Raw genomic sequence first — 21,501 nt, 5'->3', positions numbered from 1 at the left:
TGCAAGATCAAACCAAACGAACCTATATCTGATGTTTGGTTCCACCACATCCGTTTTTCCAATGCGTGGGGCCCCAGAGATAAAGGGGTCCCTGCTGGCCACAGCAGTTGGCTGAAAAAACAACAACAACCAAAAAAAAGCATTCATTCTTTCATTGTTTGACACCAGAGAGATACTGTAACACACCAGTTAGCTATTCAGAACCCTTGAACGTAACCATAAAACGCTCATAGCGGCATCCAAAAAAAGAAAGAAAAGAAAAATATTGTAATTTTGTAAATATTGTATTTTGCTGTAAAAAAAATTAAAATGTCTTTGATTAAAGGTCCCAGTCATAACTTTGCTTTGGGGTGCCAAAAATGCCAGATCTCCCGCTTGCCTATACGAGCAACGAATAACCTACAACAGAACCGAGTTCAAACTCGAAAAGTGGAAGCCATTTAATGAATTTCTAACACCCAGATGAGTTCATTCAAACCGGAAGTTCTTCCTCCAGGGTGTGTGATACTTAACAAATGCAGTTGGAACAAAATCCTGTGAAGTATTTTTCCTTTCCGAACCTGAACTATCTCTCCGTTTTCTGTCTTCTAACTATCCCATCTCTCCGTTTTCTTAGTTTGGCGAGGTGGGAAAGTGATTAGGGCTTGATAGCTTTTAATAGTGGTTTTAAGTCAGTTGGTGTTATATTTATTTTGGAGATTTCCTTAACTCGGATTGTACAGTCTCCGTGATGGAAGCGGCCTGTCAGTATCCGTGGTTTACTAAAAAAAAACAAACAAAAAAAAACCCCAAAAAACAAAAACGTATATAAAACAATGTGTGTGAGTCTTAGATTTATAAACGACGAAGGCTGAGCGTTGCGGTACCATTCATGACATGACAAACGTTTTACATTTGCTCTTAAAAATACTCAAACATGGGCTGTTTACAGCATCGTCGTTTGGAGAAGGAATACCCGACCGTCTCTGTCTAGTCCGACACAGTGACTGTACGGAATGCCACAGCTGAATCCCTGCCGGCTAGGACATGTCAGGACTGTTCCAGGGAGATATGTGACGGTTTGAGGGATGAAAACTACTGAGATGCACGTACTGACGTTTGAGTGAGAGGTTTAGTTTTTCTTTTTTTAAAACCGGGAACTGTTTTCGAAATATATAGACTAAAGTTGCCAAGGAAAAACAAACTTGGCTCAGCAACTCATGAAAGAGTAGTGTAAAGGCATAAGAGTAACAGTGAATGGGCACTGCAGCTCTGAACGGGGTTCATGCTTACCCGCTAATATAGGTTATATGCTACTGATATGGTTACGAAATTTAGGGTTGGCGCACTTGACGGACGTTTCGCGAGAATTTAATTGCATCCAGCTACACGCTCATAACCGCACAGGAGAGACAGGAGAGGATCAGCATTACAACTTATTAATGGCGCGTCAAAAACATGACACGTTAGGTTCTACACATGTGCAATCATCGCGTTGGTAGTACAGATTGGAGTGCATAGATAATTTACTTCTCTTTAGTTCTATAGTTATGTAAAGAATCTTAAGGAACGTTTATTATCTAATTATCTGAGACCACTTCTGCGCGAAGGCATCACTGCATTTTTTTCAACTTTGTGCAAAACTGATTCAAGAAATCTGCTGACAGCAAAGCCATTCATTAGGTAATTTAGGTGTGTTAAAGCGAGTACACCCTTACTTCAGGTCAACAAGTCTGCTCGAAATGATATTTTTAAATAGTTTATCCAGAGAAGTAGGCTGCGTGACCTCAGGCCCTGTCTGCGATTACAAGCACTGTAGTAGGCAGTCAAGGCATGTCAAACATGGCTCTTTATTTCTGCAGCAGTAATTTCATACTCTTCTGGGCTACATTTATCTTTTTAAAGTTATAAAAACCTCCCGTGCTTTCAGTGTGAAGTCCAGGCGAGCTTGCAGAGACAACGAGGCGTTGCAAATCAGAATCCACTGGAACACACTCACACGTGAGAAGCGTTTTGGGTGTTGCGCGTAGAGCGACGCGGACCGAAAGCATGGTGTCGGAGGGCGTGCTCCGTGCTGTCCCCAGACCAGCTCCTGTTTTCCTAGCGCCACTGGTCGGGCTCAGGTCTGAATCAGTTAACGGGTTTGTAAACCTGGAGTATTTTCCCCTTGGTTTGGTTTGTTTTAACACATGGAAAAATCCAAGCCCACCAAAATGGTCACAGCAAACCATGTGAGAACATTCTCTCTGCTTATCGGTCAGACCTTTTTGGGGTGGGCACAAGACAGTAAGAAGGTGCTGTGTTCTGGATGCAGTTTAACATGGAGCAATGAGCATGGAGCACAGGCGGCATTTGTTCATAGCTGTAGTAATTATTTTGGAAATACACCTGGTTACAGGAGCCTTTCAGTTCAAACTTGCGGACTACACCGGACAGTTGGGTCGGATCAGGACCACCTCTCTTGGTGCAGTTGCTTTGGTCCTCATCCGAGTGCGATTAGTGCATTCAAACCTACCCAAACGAGTCACACCAGAGTGGAAATGAACCGGAGTCTGATTTAATCAGACTTAAAAGAGCAGGTATGAAAACACCTTAAGACCCTATGCGAATCAGTTTAGCTAACTGGCTTATTACAACCGCCAGATTTTATCATCTGTTCTCAGTAGTTTGTAATTATTGATCAGGCACATTATTGAACAGCTTATCTGGAGACCCAACTACTTTGACATTGATATATATCTAGCAGACCAAATAAATTGCATGATCACAAGCCTCATATATTGTGGACCTTGTCTGGGTAGAACATGTGACTTCAAGATGTAAAATTGTGCATGTCCACAGACACATGGTTACACACATAGTAAACATTGAGTTGCTTGTAAATGCGCAGTTTCTTAGTTTTCTCAATCAAATAAAGATATGGCCACTGAACTGGTGACCATTTTGACAAATTATCCTCTCAGTTTACTATTCTGTAGATATTTGGGATAATTCTCCTGTTGGTAGGGTGTTTGTTCATATAACTGATACGATCCTGATCGTTTAGTTGAATCAGACAAGGACGTGCAGTAGATTCTGTATTCATTTCAAGACCTTTATTTTGAAGGATATTGTTATTATATGCATCATCACTGTGTAGGCATAAAAGTGGAGTAATCATTTCACACACATACCTACAATATCGTGAAATATCATGTTTTATTAATTTAGCATTTAAGGCTTAAATCTCCATTGCCAACATGCATGCATAACGTTTTTGACGTTACTCCTGAAACCATCTTAATTTTTAAATATCATGTATAAATTTGCCCATATTGATGCACAGCGGACGGAGAAAGGCAGTGAGAGAGAGAGTCTGTGCGTGAGGGGCGGGAGAGGCTAATAAAGAATGATTGCATGTGTGTGAGAGAGATGACTATCACTACTTTTGTCATTCATAGTAAAGAGCCATCGTCTGCTGGATTGTTGCCTGTGCAGAGGGAGTGTCTGTGTAGTTTAGTCTGTCTTTGAAGTGCCTGCGAATGTCACGACACCCAGTCCTTTACCTGGCCAGAACACCCGGCGCACAAGAGCAAAGTACACACGCACCGAGAGCAACCAAAGAGCACACGCTGTCTTCTCCTCTAAGCCACGCCTTTCTTCATTACTTAATATTCCAGTGACTCAGAGCTCTGCTGAAACTAAGGCCAGTGTTGTATGACCCAGTTATCTGGTATACCTGCTTATCCACACCATTTTAAATAATGTGGTCTGTTACTGGTCCAAAGGACTGTAAAAGCTACATAGTGCAGTTTTCAAAAGCTAATGAGTCATTTGTGCATGTTTATCATAAATATGAATATATTCTTGAAGGTTATATTCTTGTTTATTATAAATAAAATCAGTGTTTGCTCTTTTTTTTTTCTTTTTGTCACAAGTAATTTGAGAGTACCCTTTAAAAGGCTAGCCTACTGAACAAACTGAATTTTAGTTTTTACATCTTTGGGGGGGGGTAAAAATGAATTCACTGTCATAAGCAAACTGGCCTGAGTGGTCCTGAAGAATTAACTTTGGGTTCTGAAGCCATGAATTGTGACCTTAAAGGCCTGTTCTTGGATCAGTGTCTCCACTCTTCTCAGTTCAGCAACATTGTTCGTAGCTATGCATTATGCACTAAGTAATCTTGATCTCTGGCCTTACTATATCAGTGAAAATTATGTAGACTCTCTGTGTGTGTGTGGGGGGGGGGGGGTTCTGTGTATGTTTATGTGTGTTTGTTTGTGTGTCTTTGTGTGTTTGTGTGTTATCTACAAATTATACATTCACACATGGTGTGCGTGTGCAGCGCACTGTTTCCTGAAGCACAGAGCAGGTTCCACTAATTGTTTCACACCAAATACCAAACACATGAATAAGCTTTCATTCTGTGGCCTGAGTGTGGTTCCTTCTGCCATGGCTTATACCACTGCTGTTCAAACAGTGGGTTGTTATTGTCACCAAACCACTTTACATGTGTTTAAGTCTTATATGCACTGCAGGCATTAAGTCCTGTGTGACACACCTGCCAATTTACTAAACCCTCTTTCTGTAAGTGAAACAGAAAGGAGCCAATCAGAGAGCGATGCTTCACACTAGAAATGCTAAGGGTGTTTGCAAGGCCTGAAATCTAGTAGGGCCAGTTAACACAAGCCATTTGCACAAGCCTCAATTAGTTTTCTTTCAGTACTGGACACATTAGCCTTTGTCTCTTTTAATACAAACTACAATCTCTTCTACCAACTTTTTGACTGTTGAGATCTAATATATTTTGGTGCTGACATATATTGACATACGTAGCTGTTCACTCTGCCAGGATGCTCTTGGTAGAGTTGTTTCATTTACATTTATGGCATTTAGCTGACACTTTTATCCAAAGACACTTATAATTATGACTGAACCCAACTTGAATAATTGAGGGTTAAGGGTCTTGCTCAGGGGTCCAACAGTGGGAACCTGGCAGCAGTGGGGCTTGAACCAGGAACCTGATTACTAGTCCAGTCCCTTCACCACTGAGCCACTGCCCCTGTCGCACAGCTTAGGCACTGATGTCACCTTCAGCGAAGTCGAAACTCAGCCCGGGACTCAGCAGTGGCCCAGGACTAATCACAGCAGTTTGCATGTGTCTTATCATTGCTGTGGGTTCTTATTGGCCACAGCAGGCTGCTCCTTCTCTCAATGCCATCCTATCAGAACTGGCAGTGAACAGCCGACACGTGCGATAAAATGGAGCCGGTGTCAGAGATCTTTCACACGTGGCAGTGGTTAAGCACATGGGGAAAAAACACACTGAACGACATCAAAACACTTAGACATCCACGTCTGAACTGGTGTGTGTGAGAGCACTCCCTCCTGTAAGATGTGGTTTGTCTAATGTTTCAGTCTGGCTGGCATCAGTCTAGACGGTAGCGGTGTATTAGGAAGCTTTTTGTCGGCCGACATCCTGAGGCGGACACGCGAGGTGTTTAAAATGATGGGCCTGTGGGGTTACTGTGAGTCAAAGTCAGCTGGGGGTGGCAAAGTAGGGGGTGGCAAAGTGGGGAAAAGTGTGTGAGAGACAGACAGTGAGTGCGTGAGGGAGTGAGTGAGTGAGTGAGTGAGTGAGTGAGTGAGTGAGTGAGTGAGTGAATGAGTGAGTGTGAGTGAGTGAATGAGTGAGTGAGTGAGTGAGTGAGTGAGTGAGAGTGAGTGAGTGAATGAGTGAGTGAGAGTGAAAGAGTACATTCTGAGAGCTTTCATCTGCTCATCAATCATCTGCTCTTCATCAATCATCTGCTCTTCATCTTCATCTGTCTTTCTCTTCCTTTCTTCTGCTCTCTCCATGCATCTATCAGCTGCCCTTTTCTGTCTTTTCTCTGCCAGTTTAATGTCTTAATTCATTTGGTTTCATTTATATTGCACCTTTCTCATATCAAAGGTCGTGTTACAGAGACATCTTTGAACAATATCCTCAAACGTGCTTTATCACATCAGGGTATACCTGACACCTGCCTCTGTCCAATCAAAACACTGGACAGATCACATAGATGTCTACATTGGACAGATCAGATAGATAGCCTTTACACTGGACAGATCAGATAGATGTCCATTACACTGCACAGATCAGACAGATGCGCATTACGTCAGACAGATCAGATAGATGCCTATCACACTGGACAGATCAGATAGATGCCCATTACACTGGACAGATCAGATAGATGCCCATCACACTGGACAGATCAGATAGATGCCCATTACACTGGACAGATCAGATAAATGTCCATTACACTGGACACTGGACAGATCAGATAGATGCCCAATACAATGGACAGATCAGATAGACGCCCATTACATTGGACAGATCAGATAGCTGTCCATACACTAGACAGATCAAATAGATATAAATTACATTAGACAGATCAGACAGATGTCCATTACACTGCACAAATCAGATAGATGTCCATTACACTGGACAGATCAAATAGATGTGCATTACACTGGACAGATCAGATAGATGTCCATTACACTGGACAGATCAAATAGATGTGCATTACACTGGACAGATCAGATAGATGTCCATTACACTGGACAGATCAGATAGATGTCCATTACACTGGACAGATCAGATAGATGTGCATTACACTGGACAGATCAGATAGATGTCCATTACACTGGACAGATCAGATAGATGTCCATTACACTGGACACTCAGCAGACTCACCCCTCTTTCCTGCACACCAGGAAAATATTCCACTCTTCAAAGAAAGAAATTTAGAAAGAAAGAAACGGGGACAGCTAGAACACTTTGTCTAGACAGCAAAGCCCTCTGAGAAAACTCTGCAGACAGAATACCTTTTAGGTGCAAATAAACCTTTGTCAGTTCGAAACTGAGCACAGGGAGCACTTCTAGAGGACAGACAATGCTTTGTGTGTCAAACACCATTGTACCAATAAGTATCTGAACCCTGAAATGATCTGGATCTTAGTATGAATGGCTTTGAAAATTAACATGATATCATTTGCTTCTGTTCTAATTCTACACACACACACACACACACACACACACACACACACACACACTATTATATACTGTTATAACAGAGGACAATATAACAGAGTTATAACAGAGGGTAAGTCAGTTTGGGGGAGGATTTGTTTGACTTATAAATCAACCAACAAATATACAAACAATAAATGTTTGCTTGCTCTTTAGAGCAGAATTTTGTTCAGTACAAATGATAAGAAAAGTTACACATAAAAGTAAACGTTGTTGCACCATTCCAAACTTAGACAAACTTTCATTCATACTGGTCGAGAATAAATCTGTGCATATTTTTGACTTTCAGACAAATCAGGAGGGAAAATGAATTTTTCACTGACTTTCATAGAAACGTAGAAATTTATACTCATAATCTTTATACCACGAGAGAGTTGCGGCTAGTCACATAAAGCATTTGCGAATGTGACATTTAGTCGCTGTAATCTGAATAGCTCGTTTTTAAAACACTTGGTCTTTTTTGATGTGGTTTCTCGTTTAAACCGGCAATTTCTAGGGAAAAGGATAACTTTTCATAGTCACTGCCAACTTTGGTATTTACTCAACAGTAGCGTGCCTGCAAAAAAAATCGCCTGTGATTGTTTTGATAAAAAAAAAAAAAGGGCGAACGGAGAGGCTGTCCAGTTCCCCCCACGCGCCCTTACTCCACCCCCTCCCCTCTCTACACAACCTCGCGACCCTTGGCACGGACCGAGCAAACACTGTCTGCACGCGATGCCGGCCCCGTGGCACAATGATTAACCCATAGATACGCTCTCGTTCCCAGTTGGAAGTCTAAAAGAGAAGGCACGGGGGAAAGGTGGAGAGGGCCTATTGTGTTTAATTGTGTTGAATTGTTTCGCATGTCAAATACATATCCTCTTTCCAAAACCCTTCTCTGGGTCCCTCGTTTGGTCTTTGTGCAACCCCGTCCCGCTTTGTGCCCCTTTCTATGCCTTAGTCCGTGGACAACTCCTTGGTGTCCGAGAGGCGCGAGGTGACCAAAAGATGGAAGACCCGCACGCAACTGTCTCTGAAGAATCGAAAGGACAGGTTACTTTTAGAACATTTGGCGTGCTCGTGTCATGAAAAGCAAGGTGTGACAACGGATTCCTTTCCCCGGGTTTATTTGGGAACAGAGCCTACAACAGGAACAGAGATCGAAAGCCTTCACTTGTGTGCTTAAAGAGCCAAGAAGCTCAACAACCGCTCTACAAATCTTGACTGCTGACCTCATTTACCCACTTAAAGCCCGCGCTCTCTTTCTGGACTCTTCTGGTTAATAATTTCAGTGGCATTGGCGCACACGGACGGGCGCATACTCCTTTTGGCACCAACGTTTTTTTTTCCTCGCTGTTACGCATCACTTTCAGTTTGTGGATGACTGATCCTAATAAGCGTAGCACTTACCTAATTTAAGCTGTGTGGAGCATAGCACTGTGTTTTAGACGCATGGCCTGAATTCCAGCGGCTGAGAAGAGTCTAGTTCCCTGGCTGTGTGTAGAACAGAATGAAAGGAGGACTGATTTTGTGCTGTTGTACGTTATATGTGTGGAATAAATCAAGAGTTATTTGTTTTCATGCTTAAACGACATGTTGGCCATAGTATGTCGAAAACCGTTTTAAAACAGTGATACTCTTGTTTTGGCCAGTGGCTTTAGTGCCTTTTAGCTGTATGTTGACTGATACTCTCAGTACATTTACATAAGGGTTTCTCAACTATCTCAATCACACACACACACACACACACACACACACACACACACACACACACACACCCCCCTGTGTAATTTCAGATGAGCATTAAGACACAACTTCTTCCTGTTGCAGATGTTGGTACATCCCAGTCCACGCGGGCTTGTTGAGCAGCCCAAGGGACCCCCTATAGACCAGGAACTGACACTGCACGCACACATGCCCAGTCGCAAACACGCATACAGAAATGGATAGCGCAAATGTGCGCGTGCATGCCAATACATCATGTCTGAGCCACCCAAATACGTATACAGTCGAATGAGCACGTTCACGTACCTACAGACCGACGTACGGTCGTGCAACCTCAACATTCTATCACTATCGTTATGTATGCACCTGCAGGTATGTATGCACGTGCATTCTCTCACTCTCTCTTTCACACACACACACACACACACACACACACACACACACACACACACACACACACACACACATACGCCTGAAGTATAGGGTCAGTGCGTCGGGTGCTCCAGTGTGGCGTGCTGAGAGTGCATGTGCTATCACATGTGTTTGATTTACATCTTGAACCTCCCAGGAAGGTTCCTCCAGAGACGTGAACTGAGAGTAAACCAGGCACAGTGGATGTTTGGGCCAGCTCTACGTATGGAGTGCACACACACACACACACACACACACACACACACACACACACACACACACACACACACACACACACACACACACATAAAGATTATGACGCATGCGTACTGACCTAAAGTAACCCACCTATTTAATTAGTGCTACAACACCATATACGTGAAGCACTTTAGTAAACTATGGTTAGGGCATGCCTTCATTACAGGCTATAGAAAATCTTACAGCGGCACGTCGTCGCGTGGTGCACTTACATCACTGGTGTCAGACCGTTTTGGCTTTTAGGCTTGTACGTGTAGCACTCTCAGATTTTCATATATCAGAATTACAGTTTTTTGAAAGGATTATAGTGGATTATAGAGGATTATAGTGGTTGATCTGGCTGATGCCACCATTATCTTGCTTTCTTGGTTTCGTGATTAATTTGAAATCCTTAATCCAAAATATCGCCCACTTCCAGTTCGCACGCAAAGTTTCCCGCGTGAGACGGTGGCTATTGCTGTAACGTGGATTTACGTGATTGACTTCGGCAGCCGCTTGCATGACTGACTGATCGCATAATACCGAAACTCGGGATCTTCGCTGAGACACCAGATGCAGCGCGCAAATATTGGCACCTCCGAGACCAACTGGAGAGGACAAGATTTATCACTTCGCGCTGGCGTTGTTCTTAAAGTTTAAGGCCTTCGTGTCTCTGCAGCGGCTACCTTCGCGTGACTGTCCGTCCCAATCCCCTGAACGAAAACTCCGCTTTCTCACGCGAACACCAGCACCGCAGTGATGCAGTGCAGTTCGATGCGCTGGAGGCGTATAGACTTACAGGGTGGAAACGTGTACCATATAACTGCACTGATTTCAAGGAGTCCAGGAAAACCTTTATGTGTCAGCTGAAGTGTGATTTCGCGAAAGGTTGACTCCGAGCTAAATGATGAGGCATTTTAAGAGTAACTTAAAAAACACGTAAATCTGCAATCACTAGAGCAATTTCTTCATAAGTAGGTCAAGGCCATGGAAACACCTCTGTGTTCTGCAGTTTTGATCAAATTTATTAAATTTATGATTTAGTACAGCCTACCGAAACTCTTTAGGAGGTTAGCAAAATGTATTTATTAGTAGGCAGTTTGATTAGGGCACACAACCAACCGAAAGTCATCTATCGTAGCAAAAGCTTTTGCTGTTTTGACAGATTTGTTTTTTAGCTCCGTGATTAAAAAATAGGAGGAGCAAAAGTTAGCCAAAAAAAACAAAACAAAACAAAAAAAAACCCAGTTGGTTTTATCATCACGAATGTCTGAAATGTGTTCTATATTACGCAAAGAGCAGCTTACTATACTCCTTAGGTAACGTAGCCTAACCAGGGCTTTATTGCAACCGAAGACAAGGATTGCTATTTCCATTTGAAATGTCCCAGCAGTAAGTAATGAGTGAATTGTGAACTCCGTGCACCCCCTCCCATCCCCGTTCAGCCAGAGCGTTTCCCCTCCCAGCATCCTCAGGCGCGCGCTGGGACGCGGAGTGCTTTGGTCCCAGCGCTCTCACGCAACCTGGCCAATCTTTAACCTGCGCGCAGGTGCACGCACGCGATCGTATTGGGCCAGTTTATTGCGAGTCTTTCAAAGCGTGACGCATTTCTAAAACTATGAATCTCTTCGCAAGAGGGAAAGAGGGGTTACCTTACATCAAATTATTAATATGTAATTTAAGGGCATCACCTTAAAAATAAAACCAAAAAAAAAAAAAAAAACAGTAAAACAAAAACACTAAAAGTAGTGGTTTTGGAGGAAAATAAATGTAAAGGTTTTCCCGTTTGCCGTGAGTGAGATCTATCAAACTGTCAGGGAAACTCCTCAGAATGCACTCCGGGGGCCTGAAGCTCCCCCACCCGAAACAGACGCCTTTGCACGCGATCTCAACCTGTTGCTTAATAAAGGAGTTCTTGCCAGGAGGAACATGACTTTACAAACCAATGCAAAACACGCCGGTTTTATTCATTGTCAAATATTTATGCAATATTTATTAGGTCAAACAAATGAAGCACTCTAAACATTGTGGGTAGTGTAGTTAAAACGTAAATTCAATGTGCCCGAAATGCTACAGGAGTTTTAGACACCACGTATTCTTGCTGTTTCCATATCGTTTGTTTTTTACCATTTTTTTCTTATCTTTTCTTTCCCCCTACTATTATTGCCTTTAATAAACACATTTTAAACAAGTGATTTTTATATTTTTAAAAATGCCTTATGTCATATGATTTGGCCCAGAATCCACAAATGCAACATATTATAATTTATTATGTTGCAAAATATTTAGTGGCTTGTATGTTTATTTATTTATTTAATTGTTTGTTTATTATTAAATTACATATACTATTTTGTAAGCCGTCGTAGCAATTATTTTCTTTAAAGAAGAATGTCGTTTACACTATGCCGTTTCGAACCATAGACTGTATGTGTATAGATATATGTTTCAAACTCGATATTTTAATATTTTATTTTACAGAAATATGAATTTTAGAGTTCACAAGTTTTTGCAACAACCTGGTTCTGTACTAGGGCTATTTATGCGATTTTTCTCTTTAGGCAATGAAATAACTGATCTCAAATATTTCCTCGCCGATATATGCCATTCACAATGTATCGCCGTTTATCTTAAAAGCTCCGCCGCGCTTTCGTCACCCAGAGAGCAGCCAATAGCACGGGGGGCATCCTTATAAAAGTTTTATCCGTTCACGTATTGCAGCACTTGACAGAACTCACTGGCATCATACTATCCGCTGAGCATATACATTCATCACAAATTAGACGTTCTTGTCTCGCCTTTTAAGGTAAGTTTGTGACACTTTCCTCTGCAGCAAATTTCTTCGGAGTTAGATGGACAGCCAAAGCTTTTTGCACATGCTTTTCCAAAAAGTGTTTAATTTCCTTATTGTCCCTTTAAGCGATTTACTACATGGAATGTATCCAAGGGTTGCGTGCGCTCTGCGCCGCCGGTCAGACACCAGAGACGACAATAAGCTTTGATGACTCCGCTAGTTGGGTGCACTGCTCACTTTACAAAGAATGCGCGCCGCATTATTCTATCACTGATTAACGCCCTCCAGAACAATCAACGATGCAACCGCAATAAATCAATAAATTGCTGTTAGGTCAAACCACAAATTTGAAACCCAAACAAGTCAGGGTTTTGTTGTTGTTGTTGTTGTTGGATTTTTTTTTGGGGAGGGGAGGGTTGTTTGTTTGGTTTTTTGGTTTTTTTGCACAACATTACCTCACTAATCAAGTAGTTGTCTGAATAAATGTTTAAAATGCTTTCCCTCTCACTCTTTTTCACTTTCTCTCTGATGCCAATACCTGTTTGCTGGCATGTCTTTCACAGGTGATTTCTGTCTGCTAACTGCTAAGGGCACTGCAGAAAGCATCTCCAATATGCCACAGGCAGTTCTACCACTCTTGGGCCCCATCTCTGTCTCAGAGAGCCTGGTGGCCGTGGTAACTATATGTGCCGTGTACCTTCTTCTGCGGCTGATGCGTGTTAGAATCCCTGAGGGTCTGCAGCCCCTGCCAGGCCCCAAGCCCCTCCCCCTCATTGGCAATGTGCTGGAACTCGGCCACAACCCGCACCTGAGTCTAACGTCCATGAGCGCCAGCTACGGCCCCGTCTTCCAGATCCAGATTGGCATGCGGCCTGTGGTCGTGCTCGGCAGCGGCGAGGTGGCGCGGCAGGCGCTCATCCGTCAGGGCGAGGAGTTCTCCGGGCGGCCCGACCTGTACAGCTTCCGCTTCATCAACGACGGCAAGAGCCTGGCGTTCAGCACGGACCAGGCGGGCGTGTGGCGCACCCGCCGCAAGCTGGCGCACAGCGCGCTACGCTCGTTCGCCACGCTGCGCAGCCCGAGCGGCCTGTACACCTGCGCCCTGGAGGAGCACATCTCCAACGAGGCCACCTACCTGGTGGAGCAGCTGCAGGTCGTCACGGCGACCAGCAGCGGCTTCGACCCCTTCCGCCACATCGTCGTGTCCGTGGCCAACGTCATCTGCGGTATGTGCTTCGGCCGACGCTATGGTCACGATGACACGGAGCTGCTGAGCATCGTGAACCTGAGCAACGACTTCAACCAGGTCGCCGGCAGTGGCAACCCGGCCGACTTCATACCCTTCCTTCGCTTCCTTCCCAGCAAGAGCATGAAGAAGTTCGTCCACATCAATGACCGCTTTAATGTGTTCATGCAGAGAATCGTCCGAGAGCACTACAACACCTACGACAAGGTCGGTGGTCTCAGTGTGTGTGTGGGTGGGTGGCTTGGTCAAAGGTGGTGCTTGGCACGATATGTGTCCATTGATTTAGGTATGTTTATGTTGTATCTTCCCTCACCATTTCAGAATAATATTCGCGATATCACAGACTCCCTCATTGACCACTGTGAAGACAGGAAGCTGGACGAGAACTCTAATATGCAGGTGTCTGACGAGAAGATTGTGGGAATAGTGAATGATCTTTTTGGGGCCGGTGAGTACGTAGACAAGTGTTTCCAGTAAAAATATTACTTTCAGGTTTGGTGGTAATGATATTGCAAAGAAAATATGCCATAGCACAGGATACAATTATATTACTGAACTTAAGTACCATTTTTTCAAATATACAGTTGTTTAGTTAAAAACGCTTGGTTAAAAACACTCTGCAAGATACTGGGGTGCACTTTCCAAAATCTTCATAATGCTAAGAACTTCGTTAACTTGATCTTGAAGAATGTTTGTTAATTAATGATTTTTTTTAGTTAAGCATATTAAATTTTAGGGCAGAAAAGTAATCACAAGTATACTCACCTTCAAATATCGCATTTATCTTCAATGTGGTACATATATGCTTTACTTTTAATTATGCTTTTACTTACGATACTAAGGTCATTTTTAAATCTTATTATATAGGTTATTTCTACTTGTACTCATACTTGTAGGTGAAGAATTTGTGTATTCTTCATGTGAATCTGATGACTCATTGGCTTTTTCTCAGTAATAATAATAATAATAGGTTTAATTCATGTAGCTCCTTTCTTATACTCAAGGTTGCCTTTCATAACCCATATATTAAACAAATGACACAAGACAGTCAACAAATCAAAAACAGTATAGGATCAAACAGAGACATAATCAGAAAATCACTGAAAAATTAAGCCCTTTGGAAATATCCATATGCTCATGTATCTCTGCACTCCCACCTCTCCAGGATTTGACACAATCAGCACTGCTCTGTCCTGGTCTGTGGTGTATTTGGTGGCCTACCCTGAGATTCAGGAGAGACTTCACCAAGAGCTGAGTAAGCAGTCCACGTTATCTCTGACTGGCAGAACAGAAAAGATTCACCTCAGTTCCACGTACAAGCCTCCATCTTCAAATGCATCCTCTGTTGAATGAATGAATGAATGAATGAATGAATGAATGAATGAATGATTTAATTAATTAATTAATCAGTGACCCAATGAAACAAAGCCGTGTGTCCGTGAATGAGTCAGCAAAAGTTCCGCTTTCACTTCTGCAGAAGAGAAGGTCGGGATGGTCCGCACACCCCGCCTGGCGGACAAAAACGACCTTCCATACCTCGAGGCTTTTATTATGGAGATTTTCCGTCACTCTTCCTTCCTGCCCTTTACCATCCCGCACTGGTGCGTCACTCGCATATTTACACACTTTTCCACTAATACACTCCATGGTTTAGCAGTAGCCAATAACACATACTTTCTTCTACAGCACCACGAAAGACACATCACTCAACGGATACTTCATCCCAAAAGACACGTGTGTGTTCATCAACCAGTGGCAGATTAACCATGATCCGTAAGTTGGCCATTGTTTTATCATTCCTTCATGAGATGGCTCAGTATATAAGCAGCGTGGAGATGTTCCTGATATTATGCCAGTAGTAATGTGCAGGCTAAAACAGACTAACAGGCTAAAACAAAATGTGTTTGTTTTTTTTATTTTAATTAATGTCACTGTGTCACTGTGCACTTGAGTAGGACATGCAGCAGTACCCAGGGATAGGAACATCTCCTCTGCTTAGAGTTACAAACAGCCTACAGACAAATGCTGACTTCCATGTGGCTAGCTCAGATAGCAGCGTCCTGCGTGTAGAGGGAGCTGGTGAACTAAGAGAGTTGCTGGCCTCTGTTTTTCATTTTCTGATCGAGCCCAATAGCAAATTTATCAAGCCTCTTCGTGTCTGCAGAGAGACGTGGAAGGAGCCCTCCTTGTTTAACCCAGACCGCTTCCTCAGCACTGACGGCACCAAACTCAACAAGCTGGAGACCGAGAAGGTCATAACCTTTGGCCTGGGCAAGCGACGCTGTGTGGGCGAGACCATCGGCCGCTCCGAGGTCTTCCTCTTCCTCGCCATCCTCATCCAGAGACTGAAGTTTAGTAGCCCGGCTGGTCAGATCCTAGACATGACCCCAGAGTATGGCCTCACCATGAAGCATAAGCGCTGCCTTTTGCAGTCCGCGCCGAGAGACGTGCTCGATGCCAAGGCGGCGGTGTAAGGACCCCTGCCAGCTGCCCTCCAGACTGTCCACCTTCCCTTTACACATGAGTCAGGGGTGGCAAAAATGTGCCCGACCAGTTACACTCGTCATTTAATCAGCTAAATCCAGGACCAGATCTAGATTTAAGGCCGAAATTTGAATCCCACTGGTATAGACACTGTTGTTTTAGGAGATTTAACATTTAAACGTCTCCTGAGTGTGGCAATAGTTGTAACATAGTGCTGTCGGTGATAGCTGACAGTTTATTGACTGATGTAATGTTTGAAAACAGATCCAGATTTAGAATGTTGGCAAATGTCTGATAGAAGAGGAGAAGTCTGTAATCTTGTAAAGTTCACATTAAGTTGGTAATTACACTATGTCAGTAGTGAGTATTTTAGAGACGTTTATAACACGTGCGGTTGGGGCTCATGGTTATTTTTATTAGCTGTTTGTGGTTGTACTTCAGGTTTTGCTGCAGTGGCTATAAAATGATTTATACAGCTTGTTCCATAATGTACAAATATAATTTTCTTACTAAGTCTAAGTTAGATCAAATGAAACAAACTTGTCAACGTCCTTTCAAAAAGTAGAGAAATGTGCTGATTATTATGTGATATTTCTAATGTTTTTGTACTGTTAGAACAGTCTTGGCAGTCCTCCTGCTATAGTCAAAAAAATGTCAAGATAATATTTTATGTCTTGCATTTTCGTTACATGATGTACACAATCAGTTATTTGAAAAACGCTGAAGTTATTTTGCAATAATTAAGCTTTGTCCCAAAATGTGATCCATATGCTGGCATTACTGACAGACTGTTTCAGCCTGTATTGAAGTTTTGTATCAAGACTTTCTTTACTTATCAATACTCTTTGATAAATAGCATTAGGTATTGATAGATCTGCTACACTGCATTTTAACATCCTTGTTTCTTTGCTCTCATTTCGTTTTATCACTTTTTATGAAGGAAGCAAATTTAAATTTAGGTATAACATTTGAAGTAAAGAAATAAGCTATTATTAAAAATATAGTAATAATTGTAGTGTTTGTACTGTTTATATTGTTTTTAATATCTCTAACCAATGACAAAATAAAACTGAGAGAAACAAATAGTTCATTCCCTCTATTTTGGTGTCTGGAGTGTTTATGAATGGCCAGTTTATGATGTGTAATCATCAGTCACTTTGTTATTAGAAGCATCTAGGCCTGCCTTGTACTTAACGACATGTAAGTGTGTGGCTGCCCAATCCAGAAGAGCTCCACTGCAGTGATGGGTGTTTGAAGTGCAGTGATGGGTGTTTGAACTGCAGTGGTGGGTGTTTGAACTGCAGTGATGGGTGTTTGAACTGCAGTGATGGGTGTTTGAAGTGCAGTGATGGGTGTTTGAACTGCAATGGTGGGTGTTTGAACTGCAGTGATGGGTGTTTGAAGTGCAGTGATGGGTGTTTGAACTGCAGTGGTGGGTGTTTGAACTGCAGTGATGGGTGTTTGAAGTGCAGTGATGGGTGCTCCTTCCCCTGCCCTCTTTCATTAGATCATTGCATTTTTATTTTAATTCAAAACTACACACTTTTGAAAACAACTGCATCACATTTAACTTGCACCCTTAGCTACATTGTTAGCCTATGTTAAGGGACTTATTTTTAAGTAAAACAGTTACTATGTTATACATTCAAAGAAGTTATCAATTTTCCATGACCATGTTACTGATTATTAAATAAAATATTTAGATTTATCAATAGCAAGAGCTATTAGCAAGAGAAAGTGAGACAGGTAGCTCAGAAAGTGAGATAGGTAGCTCAGAAAGTGAGACAGGTAGCTCAGAAAGTAAACCAGAAAGGAAGCCAATTGCAAATGACCTCAGTTATGTTTATGTTCACAGTGCAGGAGAACTTTAAAGAGGGCCATGTTTTCTTTCTGGCCACCTTTAGCACTGATGAGATCTCACACCACGTGCTGTTCACTTTTTCATAAAAGCTTGAAATTACATACACTTGTACATCATATTATACTATATAATATATATTATATTATATTATGTACATTCTATCATATTATATAAGATACATCATATTATGTAATGCCCCTCATAATATAATATGTAATGTACATCATATATTATGTAATGTACATCATATCTCCTGACCCAAACATGATAACATTGAAAAGATGATGTCTACCCCTGTGTTTTGATGGTCAAGAATTACAATTACAGATTATACATTATAAATCGCTCAATAGTTCATGGTAACATAGTGACAAGGAAACCACAATATCTAAGAACCTATAGGCTAAACCTCATTATATCATGTCTGTCTCATGCATGCCATGTAGAGTTTTAAAAGCTTAATCCTTCTGTTTGTTAATGTCACATTCTTAGGCTACATTTTCTGACACTGTCTGACTTCTGACCATACCTGTCATGACTGGTAATGTTTTGATCGTAGTAGGCTAATTCCCTCAGTCTTCCTATCTCATCCCCTTTTGTAATGGTTCTAACTGAGTGAATGGCTCCCGTGACTGTTATACAACTGCAGAAGTGTCAACGTGTCATGTAGCTTGTGTTTGTTTACAGAGCGAAAAGGTGCACCATGCGCTCTGTTCTCTCCTGGGGGGTATTTGGGGCTTTTACTTCATTCCCTTGGATTTTGAGCCTGGAAACAAAAGTTGTCACGGGACGCGCCCCCCTCCCGTCAGGTGGTGCATGGGGGTTCACCCTATTTGTAGCCACGCCCTCCGTGATAGGACGCACCTGCACGGGGTTTAACGTCTTGGGTTTTGTGTCTATTTAAACCTCTGCTAGTGGGGTTGGTCGTGTTGGTTATTGTTTGTTCGCTGATGTATGTAAAATGTGTGTGCGGTCATTGTTAAATAGTACTTTAGCGTGTGAGTAGTTAAACGTATAAGTCATATACTTCGTTAATGTTGTGTATGAGCGCCACTGTTGCGCCTCCACGCTCATCGGCACTCGGGCCAGCGGCAACGGTACAGTGTACATTTGTGAGATCTTTCTTGTGCGATTCATGTCTAAGTAATTATCTTGATTGGCTTTTTTTTTTTATGTGTTCAGTTGATAATAAATTGCGGATTAGGTGATCAAACAGCCAGTCATGTTTCTCATGTTATGTCCCCCAATCACGTGGTCAGCTGCTTTTTAAAAAAAAAAACTTCTGACACTCCATCTTCTGTTTCCTGGAATACCTCTATTTTGTGTCAAAGTTTACAAATCAAGTTTTGGACATGGGAGATTCCCAGTCTCTGTGTTGGAGAACCCAGATAACCCAGACTTGACTTGCTCATAGATGAAAGCAAGTGCCATTTTTTTTTAAGGTAAATCCTCACTGAACTTTGAGCAGAAAATAAAACTGCAAACACTGTTGATGTTCAGGGGTTGTTTACAGCCCACCTTGATCGCTCCAAACTGGCAGAAAATTGCACTGAGACTGATGATGCAGTCAGTCAACATACCACATGCCACATGTTCTCACCAAGGAAGAAACTTATTGAGATGCCAATACACCAATAATGCCAGAGGAGACCATCATTAAACCAGCCTCAGGAACATGGGTAGTGCCAGTAGTCATCAGGCAGCCCAGGTCTTGTGTCAATTTGAAGGGCCTTAACTTCACTGCTGTGAAGAATTTCTCTCCACTGCTTGGAGTTAATGAAATGTTAAAACATCCTAGCATTTAGAGAATTCGTTTCCACCGTTGACTTAGCCTGAGGATATTTGCAGGTAAGTCTGGAAAAGAGTGAAAGTTCGAAAACTGCTTCTGCGTCCCATGGTGGGTGATTCCAATTTGAAGTCGTGCTCTTTTGGAGATGTGATGCACCTGCCACAGTTCAAAGGGTCATGAATGCTGACTTGGCATACCATGTGTACAAACGCTGTGCTGCCTGTCTTGATGTTGTGGTGATTGTCTCTCCAACATTTTATGGGAGGTTTTACTGAGGCTTCTGACTGCTGCTCTTTCCCGGAAATTGGGGAAGCTCTTTCCTCGGGGCATCCTTCCTGATTTGCACAAGGAAAAAAGGTATATCAGCATTCCCAGAGCCAGCAGGATTGGCTGTTTTGGCTGACCGATCAAGTCAGAGGAATAGTGCCACTGCATGCCAGCAAACCACAGGAAGCGACTGGTGTTGCCCTGTGTGCCGGCTGGAAATGCATACATCGGTGTTAGTTGACTATCGCAGCAAATAGACGGAGGTGAGTGCAGTTAGAGTGACCACAGGACCCTACAAGTAAGTTTCAATGCCATGTGTTTGCCCATCAGAATGCTCTCAAGGACCTGATATCAGACTGTGGCACCCCATTTATGAGCGAGGTCTTCAACCAACTGGTGGAAACCTTGGGATCAGGACGTTGTTTCGCTTCTTCCTGAAGTGAAACCGCCGATTGTATTTGTTCATAGTGGTCCCTACAGAGTTGTACAGAAGGTTTCTGAGAACAGCTATAGACTGATACAGGTGTGGTGGAAATCTCCAGTTCTCTAATAATGACAAGCCAAACATGGTGGGTAATGCAAAAGCAAATCTAATTTCTTGTTTGTCTCAGCCTGAGGGCATCACAGTTACATACACAAACGAGGTGTCTGTAAGGGAGAAGCAGCTTCCCTTTTTTCCTCTGCGCTTCTTAATATTACAAAAAAACACCGCAAGAGGGTTGCAGTTGTTTTGCTCCCTGCTAGCTAATCTGCCCGGCAACAGAATGTTTCTTCTCAGAAGCCAAATTAGCAGATTATACTAGGTATGGTTGTTGTGATGTTCCAGCAACGTGCACAGAGTTTGGAGAAGAGACTGAATGCTCCACATTCTTGTGACACAAATGCAATGTGATTTTCCATTACACCAGCATGGGAGCAGAGCGTGTGGTCAGGATAGTAGGTGCCTGCATCCCAGCACTCCCAGGTCATGATGTGATGCATGGTATAGGTGCCGATGCGGACCATGCAGGTGATGAATGCTACATAGAGACCTAATAGTGTGCACTGTGCAAACGCTTTTACGCAGACTGCATTATCTGATAGAAGAAGTAAATATTGTGTGTATTGTTAATAATGCATTTCATTACTTATGGAGCACTAGCATTGATGGAGCTTGTCTTGAGTTGGTCACAAAGAAAGGAAAATGAATACAGTAAATCTCCCCCCAATTAAGCATGCACTGGTGCAACACTTCAGAAGAGAAGTGTACCAAGGAGGGCACTTTTGGAGATACGAATCTAAGGTGGAACCACCTGCAAACAATCTGAGGCTGGATGGACCACTGTGCTCAAAGAGTGTGAAGGAGACAGTGAAGTATATGTTCAACAACTACAACAAAACAATCACACACAAAAAAACAAGTTTCTCAAAGAAATGTCCTGAAGCAAACCTTTGTGTTTGGCAAATTCTGTTTAAGTTGTTATGGTCATACAGAATCTACTCTTTTGGATGAAAGTAGCTGTGATGCACTGTTAAACTGTTAATGCGCACTGTCAGTTCAGCTGGTGAACCTATTTTCTAACTATATATTGGCAATTTGCAATACATATTTCACTTTTCTGAGACTTCTTAACAAGCTGGAACAGATGCAATGCATTGGAAAAAACGTTTGAAAGCTTATGAAAAACCATGAGAAAAATGA

The 21,501-nt window shown here is 42.5% G+C and overlaps 1 protein-coding gene across 1 annotated transcript; it reads left to right on the top strand.

Annotated features, from left to right (window-relative positions):
- Nucleotides 1-12,097: 12,097 nt before the first annotated feature.
- Nucleotides 12,098-16,954, top strand: LOC113584360 (cytochrome P450 1A1). The gene is made up of 7 exons (XM_027021200.2): nt 12,098-12,185; nt 12,737-13,626; nt 13,741-13,867; nt 14,585-14,674; nt 14,897-15,020; nt 15,106-15,192; nt 15,584-16,954. The coding sequence occupies exons 2-7, from the start codon at nt 12,787-12,789 to the stop codon at nt 15,891-15,893; spliced, it is 1,578 nt and encodes a 525-aa protein (XP_026877001.2). The 5' UTR covers nt 12,098-12,185; nt 12,737-12,786; the 3' UTR covers nt 15,894-16,954.
- Nucleotides 16,955-21,501: the final 4,547 nt, after the last annotated feature.

The sequence above is a fragment of the Electrophorus electricus genome, chromosome 4 (genome assembly GCF_013358815.1).
Source record: "Electrophorus electricus isolate fEleEle1 chromosome 4, fEleEle1.pri, whole genome shotgun sequence".
Lineage (NCBI taxonomy): Eukaryota > Metazoa > Chordata > Actinopteri > Gymnotiformes > Gymnotidae > Electrophorus > Electrophorus electricus.
Note: the sequence above shows the minus strand (reverse complement) of the source record. Positions and strands in the feature narration are given on the sequence as shown.